Genomic DNA, 15587 nt, shown 5'->3' with positions numbered 1-15587 from the left:
AGCAGAATCAATTACCTCTTATCTGATTGGCTCACTGCTCGTCTGTCGAAACAATGTTAAGGGAGGGGTAGGAAGGGGCATCTAAAAGGTGACACAGCTATCTTTTTTTTTTTTCGTTTTTGGCCAAAACTCGCTTTCCCAATAATTTACATAACTCTCCCTTGACATTTGGCTCGATTATCTTCCGCCATTTGCTCTTCTCGTGGAGAGCGTAGAGCAGACTCGAGAGAGCGGCAAAAATCGAGCCTACCTTGACATGGACTTTGGGAAAACCCGTGACGGTCAAATTTTTAATGATAAAACATGTGATGGTTTTTCCCGTGGAGTATACGTTCCATTTCTGGAGATCAGAATATACCCGTATTATTTGTTCAAGGCATCGTAGAGGATACCTGCTGCCCCAGGTGTTTACTGAGCTCAAGGCAAGCTGGGAAGGCAAAATGCTCTGGCCAGGCCTAACCAAAGTAATAGTTATGAGAGACGAAGGAACGACTCAAAACGTACTATTGTATTCGAAAGTTTCCTAAACATTTGGTCAAATCGTAAACACCACTGAAAAGACCCATCTATTCCACCAAGTTTTTCCACAAATTAAACCCGGCTGATTAGGCAAATAGCACCAACCTCTTTACAAATTAAGGTCCCGAAAACCCGACATGCGTAGGTTAAGCTCGTTGATAACAACCGAAGTGACAATTTAAAGGATACCGTGAATTTTCGACGGGAACTTCTTACTTCATCAACATTTCGCAGTTTTAGCTTGAAGATAAACTCAACTGAAGTTCAATCTCATTAGACTTCATGTTTTTAATCGAAGGTGTAACAAATGTTTAGACAATAAACCAATCACCTACGAAAAGACACGCTTTATTGACTCACATTGAAGCAAATTTGAAACCAAATTCTGTCAGTTATACGAAGTCAATAAACGACAGCTGGAATACTTTCTTCCCTTTTTATTTTTTATTTCACCCTAGTAGCAGAAACTTAGAGTTCTGCCATTATTGTAACATGATAAAAAGGGGCCTGCGATTAGCAGATGGAAAGTTACAAATTGTACAGAAAACAAACTTGTGAAAAATATTATTGGGCTTCCAACCTAGGCATAATTTGAACAATACAGAAACACCATTATTGACAACTGGAAATGAGTTGCAATTAAATACAGAACTGAAAAAGCAAATACTTCTTCACTATCACATTTAAGACTAGACTGTGGATGATCTCAAGGCCAAGCATGATTAATTAACTGGCTGAGTGGTTCAGGGCCACACTCGGAAATGAGTGATATTTTTTACTCACTATCAGGTGAACAAGTTTGATATCTTACCATATGCACAAGCTTCACAGGTTAACACTAAGTAAAAGAACATTAGAGTCAGGACAAATTTGATTGGCCTCAGTTGTCAGAAAAGTATAATTCCATCAATAATATTTTTTATGTTGTCTTCTTTTTGACTAGTTAAATTCGCAACTCCATATAAAGCAACTCAAGTAACATGGAGTACAATGACATAGCACCTTGCTCTAGCAACATAACTATCACTATATACTGTCTGCTTGTCAAGTGCATTTTTGTTATTAGCACTTGTTCAATTATTGAGAAATATTGTCTTCTTTTGTGACTTATTAAATGAGTTCTGGAAAATCGTCTTCTCTATTTGTCAAAATGCACGTAAGATTCTCCTGGTTCCTTTTAACATATGCAGCACTCAAGTCTTTTGGAACACAAGTTCCCTTTTTTTTCCACAACTGGTCTGTTAACCAAGAGTGGGGAATTCCTCAGAATTCAAGGCAAAGTTTGCAGCACTATCTTCAGAATCAGCACGACCACTGCTAAATCCGCCACTATATCCACCACGACCTCTTCCCCTGCCACCTCGGCCACCGCGACTTCCTCTTTCACCTCTTCCACCACGACTGCCCCCACGGCCTCTCCTTGGTTCATTGTTACCTTTGAAATCTACCTGGATATTGACTGTCTGCTTGACACGGCCAGATGTCTTAATTTTTTCCTCTATGACCTGAAAAGGAATGAAAAATGTAAAAAAAAAAAAATGATTGAGAAGATGGCTTTGCCCACCTGGTTTGACCATCCAGAGGAACGTTTTTCTTATAATGAAGTTCAGTTCAAAAAGTTTTGCCCGCCTATGAAAACCAGTTGCCCTCCTGCTAAAAAGTTAATGAAATCCCTATATGCATCGAGCATTGCTCCAACCTCCTTGTCTGAAAGTTTTTAACACTGGAATTTAACTCACTCTGTCATTGAAATTTGTGGAATAGTGTTGGACTTTATATATGCCATTACTGTTGCAAACCAAAGGTCTAACTACTCTCGGGTCCATGGTTTCCATTTAACTTTAGCAGGAGGTGAAGAGAGTCAGCAGGACTTGTTCCTGGGAGGGGAGAGAGGAGGTAGAGTAAGGGTCTGGAGGCACTGGACAGTGATTCATCCTGTGTATAGTGTTATCTACTGGGGCTGGATAAATTGTTATCGGGTGCATAGTGTAGTATGTTTTGCAACAATATCATTATTTACTGACAAGAAATTTGCCTAGCCCGAGTAGTTTGAAAGGTGGATAATGCGTTACCTAAACCTAGAGAATATCTGAGTGATATTCCCAAATTTTCAAAACTGCAGTTGTTGCAATAGCCTCCATTTAGTGCAAAAATAGAGTTATCCATCTTTCGAACAACTGGAGCCTGGTAAACAGCATTGTCCATCTTTTGTATAACAGGACCAGAGTAATAGAGAGCAAAATGCAAGAGCCAGATAGTATCTGCAAGGATCTTGAATTAATGGGAAAAATGTGACTGGCACAAGGAAAAAACAACTTACTCCACATGGGAAAGGTAGCTTACTTTGCATTTTTTCCCTTTTCTCTTGTGGATTAATAAGAGAGCCTGGAAAGTAGGATTGTTACAGGATAGGAAAGCTTTGATCAACTTACTCTTCTGGCTGCAAACTGTTCATCATCCTCATCTTCAGCTTTCTTGAGGACCTTTGTATCTTTCCACATCCCCTTTTTCTCGCCTTCTCCAGGTTTGCGAAGTTCAAATGTTGCTTTAACTCTTTCTTTTTCTTGCATCTGTTTCCACTCATCTAAAGTCATTTCTTTAGGCGGTTCTTCCTCTTTTGTCTCCTCATTTTCTTTATCTTCTCCTTGAGCACTTCAACAAGATAAAGTACTATGAGCTATTTAGCTCTTGCAGTGACAACCTAACAGTTGGTGTATTGGATTTTAGATAAAGATATTGAGAGATTAATCCCAGGCCAAGGACATTGTGTGAAGGTTTTTGGTAACATAATTGATTCTCACAGTTCCTTCAACTCACCAGCGTCATCATTTGTCATTATTGGAATTACGATCTTTATGATCATAACTTACATTCCATTACCATACAAGAATTTTCAGAAGTGCTTTTGAACAGCAAAAGTTGAGATGAACATTGACCTATAAATATACCACTTCCATTGGTGGCAAAAGCCCAAGCATAAGTAAGCCCAGGGCTGTCATTAAGGGCTGTAACCCTTAACACCTGTTACAGCTGAGAATACTTGATTTTCCCTTGATGCTATGGGTGAAACTGCCTGTTGTTGATATAATTCACCAACAAAGTAACAAGTTGCCAAGGGTGTGGAGAACAAGGCTACAGGTGACTCAAAACTTAATAACAGCCCTGTAAGCAAGTAAAGTTAGAAATACTATAAGGATCAGCACAAGAGGAATGATCACATGTGTTGTCTCACACACCTCTTTACGGAAGAAGAACAAGTGGTTGTTGTTTATCTGAATCACTTATACCTACTCAAGGCAAGGTAAGAAAGAGTCTTTCTCTTCCTCCATACATGCCCATAAACTTGTGCAGCTGTTGTGTCACTGGCAAAAGTAAGCCTTCAAAATAATACTAGTAAAAGTCTTTGCTGTCAAACTTACTCATCCACAGTTTCCTTGACGATGTCTGGATCTGGGGAAGCTTCTGCCCAATCCGTCACCTCAGGCTGAGGAAAGACTTCTGCATCTTGACTGTAAATAAAACAGCATTGATATAGGATAAAGCTTTTGGAAAGCCAAGTAATGATAAAATAGGTCAGCTTTGCAAGGTAACTCTTGAGATCTTCAAAACAACTAGTTGTGACTGCACAATTTTGACAATTGTAATTGGAAAATAAAGAAATCCAATACAGTGGGCATGATGGTGTCATGTTAAATATCTTTCACTGTGATCTGCTGATAGATAGTGTACATTTATAGGAAGAAACACGGACCACAGAGAAGTCTAGACAATCAATAAGTCCAAATAACCAAGGTCTGGATAGAAAAGTACCCTTAAATTACGCACCCTGAGCCTTCCGTTGGACTTCCCCAGTTATACTGTCCTCCTCCATCACGCTTGTCTTGTGGCTTCACAGAACTGTAAACAATAAGATTACACCTGTGAGTAACAATATTTTGAGTACTTCAAGAAGTGTAAGTAAGTGAGCCATAGTACTGTTGTTCATGATCACTAAGAAACAATTTCTGGTGCAGGTTTAAGCTCTTTCTTAATCAAACACAGATGCAGAAATATTCTTTACAAAGCAAATCTGGTTTTCGCTGGTCAACTCTCCTATGAAAAATGCATTTGACATATTAAATGGTTTCTCTGAGAGGGCTCTTTCAGTGTTACACAAATAAACATCTAAAAAAATCTTTTAGGGATGCAAGAAGAGCCTGAACATTTAAAAAGGTTAAAAATCTCAAGGGGTTAAAAAACTAAGCTCTGCATTAGATTTCTTCTCCAATTACAGTCCTCACTTTCAGGAAAAAATTACTTGCTATATAGACACTATTTAGACAGTCACCACTGTAAAACAACCCTGGAGACAAATTAGCATCTTAACCACATGACTCACCAAAGTAATATTTCATTTCAAGTCTTTGGGGGAATTTGATTGCATTTTAATTTCAAATTTAGATGCAATGCATTTACGAAGTTGATCTGAAAAGAACAAGACTGAACAACTTAAAAATCCGGATTGTAGCAATGAAAAAATCTAGTAAAAAAACTATTGCGTACTAATCAACACAACAAGATTATTATTCAGTAATTACATCTTATAACAGATTATTCATAAATTAGCATCAGAGAAAAAGGAAATTATAACATGACCTAATGGATTAATTTTTCTGCAATTTCTTTTTCTCAGCAACGACAAAATGATGTGATGATTTCATGCAAACAGTAATTCATTGAATTAATTCATTTTGTTTGAGTTTTGGACAGGCAAAGGTTAAAACAGATTGGGAAAATGCTAAATACAAGTTAAAGTACACATTTGGTTACCACAGGCACATTTACTCCCCTTAAAAGTTGTCATTATTTCCGTGTTTTATTATTTTAACATGGTTGGATTTCTAGCACTGTATTGATAACAATTTATAATCCCCTAATCATGAAACAATGTTAAAAAGTACTAAACCAGAAAGCAATTCAAGAGCTTTCAGTGTTAGATGTAGCAGGAACCTGGACCTTTGGATCCAAATTCTTTGTTTTGTTTGGATCCTAATTTTTTATTGCTAAAAATTACTAGTACTTTTACAACCCTAATAGTTTTGAAGATCTAAACATTGCAAACACAGTTCACTGTCTATTGTGCATGTAGCTTTATCCTGATGTTTGTTTTTAAAACGTGTCATTCTATTCCAGTCAAAAAAGGGAAAATAACAATTGTGGCAAGGCCCAAGGAGTTCCTCTCTCACTTTGACTCAGTGCAGATGCTTTCCTTGCCTTAACCTTAGATAAAAAGAAAAATCTTGCACCAGAGAAACCCAGAGAAAGATAGAAAGAAACAGCGGTGCTTCCGTCTTCTTAGAAGTTTAAATTCAAGTGCAAATTAACTTCCTGTGATTGGATTTATATTATTAGCTAAAAAAATTAAATTAGAATGTTTGTCCAACCTTCTGTCCCCACGACTTGAATTGTCCAGTCGGGGGCCCCTAGGACCACAAGAAGAGGACAAATTTTGTTCACAAAACAGAAATGTTTTCAAAACTAAGGAAAATATTTTGCTAAATAAACAGTTAAAAGTAGTGTCTATGTTAGAGAAATACAGTGTTGTTGTGTAAATCCATTTGTTTTTTGGTGCATTATGTACAGTAAAACAGTTCCGCTGTTAGTATAAAATTTCAGATATAGAGAAACAGAAGATTTTACCAATAACAGTTTCAAAGCATCAAAACAAAAACAAATTGGCATTTCTCCAAAGAAGCAGCTGTAAATATACATAAAAGACAGTTCATGCATTATGCTTTTAAACTAAATTTATATTGCTCTGAAAGAATAGCAAAGGAAACAGCTCCATAGACAGACTAATTTGAAAAACACAACTTGTATAAAGTTCAAAGCTCAATACAAACAAAACATTGGCAGAAAAATGAATGGGATTTAAAACCTTGCACAAGATGAATAAGCTAAGCATGAATATTCAAAAAGTTTAAAGGTACAAACTTCAAACTTCAAACATCCGTGACAAACTTGTTAGCTGGTAAACCAGTTTTGAACTTTTGAAGGGATAAGCCGCCAGGAACTGACGTGAAAACATTATATTTATTGCAAAAGATGATTCAAAATAACAAGGACTTACGAGCGATCGCTGCCACTTCTTCTTTCGAATTCTCGCTTCCTTCCGAAGCCACCACCACCACCGCCGCCGCCGCCACCACCACCACGCGGACCAAATCCTCCACGGCCTCTTCCACCACCACCACCTCGGCCTCCACGGCCTCCTCCTCTTCCCCTGTCGAAGCCACCTCTCTCCCTATCGGCTCCCTCCTTATCTGGAGAGTCAGGATCCCCTTGGGAACCTTCTCTTCTGCGATTAAATCCACCGCCGAATCCACCACCTCGCCTTTCCCTTGGAGCGTTCTCATCTCGGTCTCTTCTCTCGCTTGGACCGTTTGCTAAACGAGTATTTTTCTCGTTTTCTCTTCTGACATCGCTTTTACCGCGACCACCACGTCTGCTATCTGTTCTCTCTGCAAAAGGAAACAATTTTTTTTTTCAAGAGAACGGTTCCTGAAATCGACGAAATGGAAAGCCAGTGCGTTAGAATTATTTATGGAGGACAACCTACCCAAGCCTAACATGACAACACGTGCTGCAAACTGCTCGTATTTTCCGCTTCGGAATTACTGTTGTTGTCTAATGGCTGATCAAAAACGCTACGCGAGATGTAAGTGATGCTAAAAACGATTTTGGATTCACATTCACTTGGCTCAAACAAATTTCGCAATTTACGTTCCACGAGCGCGCTGCGTGAAAATTGTAAACTTATTTTCATCGCCTTGGAAGAAAACAAATGTTGTGGCAACCACTACAGAACAAGGCTTTATCAAGTACAAAACGTCTTTGCCAAAGTTGAACATTCTACGCAAGTGATTGGAAACAAAGGAAAGAAAGAAAATGGGACTGCAAAGTTGAAAAACACAGAAGAGAGACGTTCACATGTGATCTGACAAGACGATGGCGTCAGAGTACAACTTGTACATTCGACGGTACATATATAAGCTTAAACTTTTGATACAAACCTTCCCTCTTCGATTCCTCGTTTACATTGTCCTTCCTGCTAACGGCTGGTTTCGTTTCCTTGACGGGCTGTTTAACAGCTTTTTTGTCTTGTTTCTTGGCCTTGTCTTTCTTGGCCGCCTCCTCCTTTTTCTCCTGCTTTTGCAGAGTTTCTTCAGGATCTTCCTCATCTAAATTTAACGCACCGAAGCGATTATTCACTCCTATGCTGTATTCCACCTCCATTGTGGATGGATGCGATGGAAAAAGCACAGATGATGGAAGATTGTGCTGCAAACACCACTCTCCTTGGAACTCAGCAGATTTTCAATCCTCGAAAAGCTACGCTAAACGCGCGATGCATGCTTGGAGGGAACTTGGCGGGTGACGATCGCATGGAATCATGGGTCAAAGTTTAACGAGAAAACTACTTTTGCGAGACAAACAAAATCCCTTCCAGTTTCTATTTCTTCCACTTTCTTTCGTATTTTTCGTCGGTTTGGTTTGCAATCCGAAATATCTGGCAAATGCGGAATCGTTTAATTTTTAATTTTTTAAAACAGTTAATTTGTTTTTATCGCATTTCTGTTTTCTTTTCCCTGTCACGATTATCCTATGGTTGGTCGGAGGATTGTTCCCAGCCGGAGAGGGAAGTGAAAATACATATATCTTATTAGATGTTTTGGTGTGTAGTATCGCTGTATATTTTACGAGCTGTGCCGTATTTTGACGAGACCGAAGGGCGAGTCAAAATACAAACAACGACTAACAATATACAGCGATACTACACACAAAAAACATCTAATAAGAGATTTATTATGCAACTGCGGTAGTCAATAACTTTATCAATGAAAGAGGGAGAGTGTGACAGTTTTGCGTGCGCGCGCCGACCTGTACGGCAAACAGATTTTCGAATGTACAAATACGGCAAACAGGTTTTCTAATGTACAATATCGCTGTATATTTGTCCTGTTATTTGGACGGTATTCGCTGCAGTGGGATAATAATTCCTTTTATAACCTGCCTAGCCAAGGAAGGTGCGGTTTTAGCGCGGTATGTTCTGCAAGTGTGCATCGAATTTGTTAGGGAAAATCACGTGTTTTGATTTGCGCCTCACACCCCAACACAATTAGGGGGCAGTCTTTTCGAAAAGGTCGTAATGCCCGACCCGAAAACTTACATCTGAGACGCGTGCTTTTTTCAAGCAGCGAGAGGGATGGATGGATGGAGAGTACAGCGTTTCCAAACAAGACTCCATTGAAAGATAGGGGGAGGGTTGAGAAAATAGTCCGTAAGAGGAGCCTGTCCGTAACCACTAACAAACCAAAAATATTTCTTTCCAGCGCGTTCCCCTTGACCAACGGTCCGAAAACGAGAGCTCTGGGAGCAACCTTTTCAGGCATGCGCCATAGATGCAGACTGCGCAGTGAAACCCGATGGACAGAATCACCAGAATTCGGTTATTTCAAAATGGTTGTTCCCAGAGCTCTCGTTTTCCGACCGCTGGTCAAGGAGAACGAAGACTCTGGGAACGAGATTGTGTAAACGACGAATTTTTCAACTTTATGTTTCTTTATATAATTACCACGTGAGTGCAGCCACTCAAAATGCCTTATAACTGACAAGCAAATAGGGACTAGACATAATTCGGCAGTTATTTTTGTTGCCGATAACTATGGCAGATAGTCACTCGGGTCGTCATGCAACGACCCAGAACGAGACTATGATAGTCATATGGCGCTAAAAAACAGAACAAAACAAAACAAAAATTGCTATGGTAGATAGTCACTCGGGTCGTCACGCAACGACCCTAAACGAGACTATGATAGTCACGCGGCGCTCAAGCTCCCCTTACCCACCCCCTAAAAGGGAAAACTCAACAAAGAAAACAAGAAAACATCTCGAACAAGACTTCGTTTAATTGAGTTTGCCTTTTAATTTTTTCGTTCATAAGCAAGAATGATCCTGACTTAGATCCAGGGCAGCATTTAAAAATATATCTATGCATTCGCCACTATAGTAACAATTCCGCCAAAGACGACCTCAAGTTCAGTAATATATACACAGCGACATGACACAAAACTAAATTTCCATTCGAAGATCTTTGTATCCAACAGCACAAAACTTTCCAGATCGAACTACAGAACTTAATGTACCAGTACAAAAATATATCTATATTTAGATGTTTCCTTGACACGGATACACAAATATAATTCTTACGTTAAAAAACTGTGGTCTCTTTTACAGGAAATACAAGTAAGGTAAATGCCAATAGTCCTAGTATTATGCCAAATGTGTTACTGATTGATGGGTGTACAATGTTTAAAAGAATTCAAAGTAGATGACGAAATGTAAATCGCCATTGTTTTCCGTTATCAGGGTACTTCATCAAAAAGAATAAATATAGGATTGATGTTAACCAGTAAAAGACGCTGTACTATTTATGTAAGCTTCCTTAAAAAGCTTCCTTAAAATGATAATCTCACAACACACACTTCTCCCACAAACGGTACTAATTCAACCAAGGTTTCGAGTCGCAAATATGCACAAACGTTTCTAACAACTTCTGATATTGTCACATAGTCACATACTCACTTCTGTCACCAAATCACTAAGTTAAACCCACTTCTATGATCATATAAAACCACTCTCAGACGATTCTGTGCTTTCAACAATTCTTCCTTTCCTTTGCCGAAGGACGCGAGACGTATTTGACTTCTATTAAGTTACTAGGTATTCCATTAAGTATAGTTTACTGTCCACAATTTCTACATCACTTGCTACCCGACACACACGCCGACAAAGTATCGATTACACAAACTGGGGTTCACGATCCTCCTCGTCACCGTCTTCGGGAAACGGAGAACGAACATTTGTCCGACTCGACCTCGGACTAGTATTCGGGCTTCTTCGTGGTCGCTCCGATCTATGCTTGTCATCAAAGTCTTCGGTATCGAGTGGAATATCTATTTCTCTTGGTGACAAAGTTCCTACGTCGTGTAAGTCTAATTTAAGAGAATCGCCTCGTTGCCGATCAGGTTTTAAAGAATCCATTGAGTCCAAACGAAGTCTGTCGAGAATCAAACTTCGTGGACGTTCGGTATTTTCCGACTTATCTTTTTTATTCCGTCGTCGCAATTCGTCGTGCTTTTCATAGTCAGAAGATTTCGTTTTTTCAAGTTTGGTTTGCAGCTGATTTCCAGCAACTGCCTCATTTCTTCCATCTTCCCCGTCAATCAACCGTTTCCTTGGCAACTTAGGACTACCGCTGGCCGAGCCAGATCCACTTCCGGAATCAGTCATTGTTTTTTTCGTTCCCATGTCACTGACGCGCTTGTACATCCCACGCTCTCTCTGCTCAAACAGTTGTTTCCGAGAAGCCACCGAGTTCGGGTTGAATAACTCCGAGTTTTTCCGACTGGAGTCGACGCTGCACGAGCGATTTCCTTCGTATTGCTGAAGGCGATCTTTAACTGACACCCTTGTAGTGTAAGCCGATCGGGTCTTCGGTTTGGAATCGGATTTTTTTTCATCGACAACAGCATCGACTTCCCTCTGTTCGGCAGCGACTTCAACTGGACTTTCAACTCTATCCGGATTTTTAGGGTCAGTCGACGCATGCTCAGTAGAGCAGTTTGGAGTTGAAGGCCTACGCTCCTGCAAAGCTGTCATGACAGGGATAATAAGCTCACGTGATCCCGCCTCCACAGGAATCTCGTGAACGGACGGTGTCTCATCAGCTGCTGATGTTATAGAGACGTCAAAATCTTTTTTCTCGATGGAAGGAGATCGAGCAGGCTTTTCCGCCACAGGGGGCGGTAGTACTCTGGTTGGCGAAGCTAATTCTTTTTCTTTTATTTTCTCCTTAGTAGGGGATGGTAAAGGACTGACTACATCCCCCTGAGGCACGGGCACCTCGTTTGTGTCAATACTAATAGTAGTTGTTGGTTCGCTAAGAACAGAAGTTTGATGATCTCCTTCAGTCACGCTATCCTTTTCAAGCTCGTCACTCTTAGTACTTGTTACAGTGTTGGAAGAAGAACTAGCAATATCGGAAATCGTTATGAAGGATACCTCCTCATCGATGGCATACGGGTCTCTATTAAGATTTGTGTCACTAGATGACGGTTTCATTCCTCCTATTGGATAGAATCCAGTGTTAATATCATCAACTCGCTGCACTCGACCAGGAAGATCGGAATTTCTTTTCAATAAACCCAAAGTTCGCGGACGAGGCTGCATCCGAGTTCGTAAATCGGACTGGTCATCAAACAGTGTCTTCTCCTTGTCGGAGGGTCCGAAGCCTCCCGAGGTGTTAATATCGGAGAGATCGGGTAACAACGAATCGGCGTCGGGAAAATCCGAAGTAAAGCTCGGCGCAAAGGAGTACAACGAAGAACTCGGAGAAATAATCGAGTAGGAGCCGTCGTGAGGCAAGTTGACTTTATCGTCATCAGCCAAGTTTTCGTTGGATGATCGTGGAGAGTTAATTCGCCTTGGTGCTCCAAAATGAGAAGAATCAAGATCGTCATCTGGAGTGCGAGATCCACTGGTTCCTAAAACAACACAAAGGACAGATGTTATCTACAGCTGTTCCCACAAAAGCGCACATGACAATGCCTTCTAACGTCATGCTTTGCGTATCTTGAAAAGTTTAGCCTAAATCACCTTAGAGAATCTCGAGCTCATAATCAGATAACTATATCTAAGGCCGCGAGTTCACGAGTTACCCTTCTGATTTTGCCCACATTTGCCGACATACTTGACGCCGCAGTTGCCCGTTTCGTAAAGGGTCGATGCCACTTTCGCGACACTTTGAACTTTTTTAAACTATTGACGAATTATTCTCTGCTAAATTAAAGAAAAAAGAAAATTTTTAAGTAACCACTCAGTATCGAACCCAGAACCTCTGTTGCCTAACATCCCTCTTATACCACTACACTGTACTAGGTTGATCTGCCAAATCGCTCCAAAATTTAATTAGAAAACGTGACTTTCTTAAATATTAATGTTAGAGTTGCCCAAACCATCAAATAAAAGCTAACCGCAAGCAAACCAGTGTGAAATTAAGCATTTGGTGAGTGCGTTTTACTCCATCAACAAATTATAACTAGTTTCAACCTTGTCCAGGCCTAAACTAAAACAGACATGGCATCGTCCATTCTGAAAGGCTCGGTTACCAATGATGGCATCGACCGTTAAATTAACAAATTGACGTCAGTTTTCCATGCGTCTGTCCTGTTATTGATTATGAATTTCGTCATAACATTGTCAAAGTAGCTGTGGATCCACGAGGCGATAGCCGAGTGGATCGCAGACTACTTTGACAATGTTATGACGAAATTCACTGTCAATAACAGGACAGACGCATGAAAAATTGACGTCAATTTGTTAATTACGATAACAAATTGTCAAATTGTCCGCTCTCGCTCGTTGACGCATCGCATAAATTATAAATTCATGTGTCTGTCCGCTTATTGACAATGAAAATTAGCCAAAGAGTGCGCGAGAATTTCTACAGTTTTTTTATCGTAAAAAAATGGCATCGACCGTTAACGAAACGGATATCAGCCTCGCCGCCTGACCTTGTGTTGTATCATCCTCGTACTCATCCTCCATATCGCTATCATCACGTGGGACAACAGGTCTTTCATGAGGCGACTCTGGCAACAAAAACTCTGGAATGCTGTAATGAGAGCGATCACTTTGCTGAAAACGGAAAAGAAAGAAAAGTGTATAAATACACTTATGTCACTGGCATTATCTTTGTCCTAGGCTCGATTACCAGCCGCTGATCGAGAAAGGAGCCCGCGCTCCTCCTCCGAACTCACGGGTCTCCTCTCGGGGAGGAAAGTAGACTGTGCTCGAGTGAGCGGCAGAAATCGAGCCTATCATTGCCCTTACAATTTATCATCAAACAGGTCCGCAATGACCTCGTGCCTACTTCCACAAGGGTGTGGAGACTTTACCTTCTACGTAGACGTTCTTATTTCTCGTCACGCACTCCGCGTGACTTGCATGACGAGTCCAAACATCGCCTGCCAAGGAGGCCAAGAGACATATGAAAAGTCACGTTCGCACACCACCCCGGAAGTCTTTTAAATACCTGACTGGACTGGACAGACTGAGATGTGATGACTTACCCCGTCACTTCTGCTGTTTGACTTTGCAAGCAGTTCAAAGAATTCTGATCCAAAACCAAGACTGCTTTTCCTACACAGGAAAACAAAATCAGTAATGAGAGTAGGTCAACAAACTGTCAACTTTGAAGGCTACCAAAATTTAGACTATGGATTCCAGGGGCGTTTTGCTGGAAAGAGGGCACTACCTCAAGTTAATTCAACGACGTCAAGATGACTTGGAAACGTCTTTTTCTAGGGTTTGTTTTCATTTAACTTAAACAAGCGCCATTCTTGTGCTGTCTAAAGTTCGAGTCAAAGTTCATTTTGACAATGGAAGGCACATTTTTGGCAACCTTCGAGAGCTTCAAGAAAAGGCTGCGAGAGATCCACTTCCACTTTTTACTTTGTTGTCATTGTTTTTCTTGTACTGAATAGTGTTTCACCTTATAGCTACTCGTTTGTATCATTTCTAAGAGAGAACAGGAAAGACCTTCACTGCGGTTGTTGCGGAAAAAGCCAACCAGGAGCAAAAACATTATACTGGTTGTAGCCAGTCTTTTCTCTTAGGATCAGAGGAGTATTTTTTCGCGAAAGCGAACGCATAAGAGCAGTGTGGACGAAAAAGGGTTGGGGGAGTGCCGCACCAATGCCTCGTCCCAATCCCTTCTAGTCTGAAATGTCTTGCCTCATAATCCCAGCCTAATTTCGGGAGAAAACAGAGTGCTAGTGGTCTCCAGATACAAAGGAAAGGATAAAACAAAACACAAAAACTTACGTCGACGGGGAAGGTGACTTTGGTCTATTGTCCGGTGGTCGAGACACGGTTATACTCCTAAAACAAAACGTAACATTCAGTGCAATGAAATTAGTATAGTATTACATGGATATATACCTCACAAGGAAAACAGATTGCGTTACGTACGACCGTTACGCATGCATTCTACTTACGCTGGTGAGCTTGAGCTGCGAGGGACTGGAGAAAACTCCACGGATGGCTGTGAGCTGTTTGTGTCTGGAGTGTTGATCAGGCTACACGTATGTAAAACGCATGAATCATTATCACAAATTAACACCAGTTGAAGACACATAGAGCAGTTTTCAATTGAGTGTTGTAAAACCAAAACCAACGTTATCCCTCTAACAAATCACAAAAGACCGACAATCCAGTGAACCAATCAAAACTTGAAGTAAATACATGTAGCCAACGCGAAGCGCGGGAAAACCTGCACGAGCGAGTCACGGTTGGTTTTGGTTTGACTTCTGATTGGCTGAAAAAGTGGCGTGAGTTTTTTTAAGCCAATCATGTAGCGTAGTAATGTACAACAATAACTTTCGACACTCAAAGTGAAAACCGCTCTTACACCAACAAATATCACAAATTCACACAGAATTCCGATTGTTATTTTCGGCAGCCTGAAACAGACTGAACAAAACCTGGCAGTCACGTGAAACATAACATTAAACCTTCCCCTCCCTACAGACTTGAAGTTATAGAATTTTTACATCCTCTACTGTCAGACAACCCACTCTCATCTTAACATTGTCCACGCTAAAGTCTTTCTATCTGCTAAAAGATTTTCTGACTCTTAGCGGGTTTATATGTTTGATCAGTAAATGTAGATTTACCAAGAGAGATAAAAAATATCAATTCTCTTGACTGATTGCTATCCATTTCTTTTAATTTGAGTTCTGACAATGTCGTGTTACGTTAAAACAACAACAACCTCTTAATTCTCGTAGTCAAACTGCTTAGTGATAAACCCAAGAACTTCGTAAATGAAAGCAGTGAGGCTGTTGTATTTGCACCCAAGTCTGTAACAAGCAGTCAATAACTAATGATATCTCACCTCGCCTCATCCTCAGCTTCATAACTCTCGTCCGGATTATTTCCTAGCGAGACAAAAACACGAAATTCTA

At 40.4% G+C, this 15587-nt stretch overlaps 3 protein-coding genes across 9 annotated transcripts in view; all 3 read right to left on the bottom strand.

The window, feature by feature from the left end:
- The window catches only part of LOC110055661 (solute carrier family 4 member 11-like), a 23069-nt gene extending 22259 nt beyond the window's left edge, over positions 1–810 (bottom strand). Inside the window, exon 1 of one of the 2 annotated variants that reach the window (XM_020762041.2) lies at positions 709–810. The gene's annotated coding sequence lies outside the window, so the exon portion shown is untranslated. Of the gene's footprint in view, positions 684–708 lie in introns of those variants that run through there. The other variant, XM_020762040.2, reaches the window with a different exon arrangement.
- A 131-nt stretch (positions 811–941) lies between these two features.
- Positions 942–7919, bottom strand: LOC110055662 (uncharacterized). Of its 2 annotated transcripts, XM_020762042.2 has the most exons (7): positions 7572–7919; positions 6629–7019; positions 5943–5981; positions 4345–4416; positions 3939–4028; positions 2952–3171; positions 942–2024 (listed from the first exon to the last, which is right to left on the bottom strand). In XM_020762042.2, exons 1-7 carry the CDS (start codon positions 7792–7794, stop codon positions 1761–1763), a joined length of 1299 nt encoding a protein of 432 aa, XP_020617701.2. In that variant the 5' UTR covers positions 7795–7919; the 3' UTR covers positions 942–1760. The 2 variants fall into 2 exon arrangements, with proteins under 2 accessions (XP_020617701.2, XP_020617702.2); XM_020762043.2 differs by lacking the exon at positions 5943–5981.
- Positions 7920–9447: 1528 nt separating this feature from the next.
- The window catches only part of LOC110055647 (uncharacterized), a 38095-nt gene continuing 31955 nt past the window's right edge, over positions 9448–15587 (bottom strand). For 4 of the 5 annotated variants that reach the window (XM_089286165.1, XM_089286168.1, XM_089286167.1 and 1 more), the window contains 6 exons: positions 15518–15560; positions 14619–14699; positions 14446–14502; positions 13692–13761; positions 13134–13257; positions 9448–12104 (listed from right to left, as the gene is read on the bottom strand). In XM_089286165.1, coding sequence (XP_089142291.1) covers positions 10360–12104; positions 13134–13257; positions 13692–13761; positions 14446–14502; positions 14619–14699; positions 15518–15560 — 2120 coding nt within the window. In that variant the 3' untranslated portion in view covers positions 9448–10359. The remainder of the gene's footprint in view (positions 12105–13133; positions 13258–13691; positions 13762–14445; positions 14503–14618; positions 14700–15517; positions 15561–15587) is intronic. The other variant, XM_089286166.1, reaches the window with a different exon arrangement.

The sequence above is a fragment of the Orbicella faveolata genome, unplaced genomic scaffold (genome assembly GCF_042242905.1).
Source record: "Orbicella faveolata isolate gen_17 unplaced genomic scaffold, um_ofav_v1 contig_14, whole genome shotgun sequence".
In the NCBI taxonomy this organism is placed as follows: domain Eukaryota; kingdom Metazoa; phylum Cnidaria; class Anthozoa; order Scleractinia; family Merulinidae; genus Orbicella; species Orbicella faveolata.
The sequence above is the reverse complement of the archived record's forward strand: the minus strand, read 5'-3'. Positions and strand labels throughout refer to the sequence as shown.

Excerpts from the sequence above, each read along its gene's own strand:
- LOC110055662 (XM_020762042.2), bottom strand. The coding sequence starts at position 7,794 with ATGGAGGTGGAATACAGCATAGGAGTGAATAATCGCTTCGGTGCGTTA. Across the intron at positions 5,982-6,628 it reads AGAAGTGGCAGCGATCGCTC|GGGCCCCCGACTGGACAATT; the intron begins GTAAGTCCTTGT and ends TTGTGGTCCTAG. Across the intron at positions 3,172-3,938 it reads GTCAAGGAAACTGTGGATGA|TGCTCAAGGAGAAGATAAAG; the intron begins GTAAGTTTGACA and ends ATCTTGTTGAAG.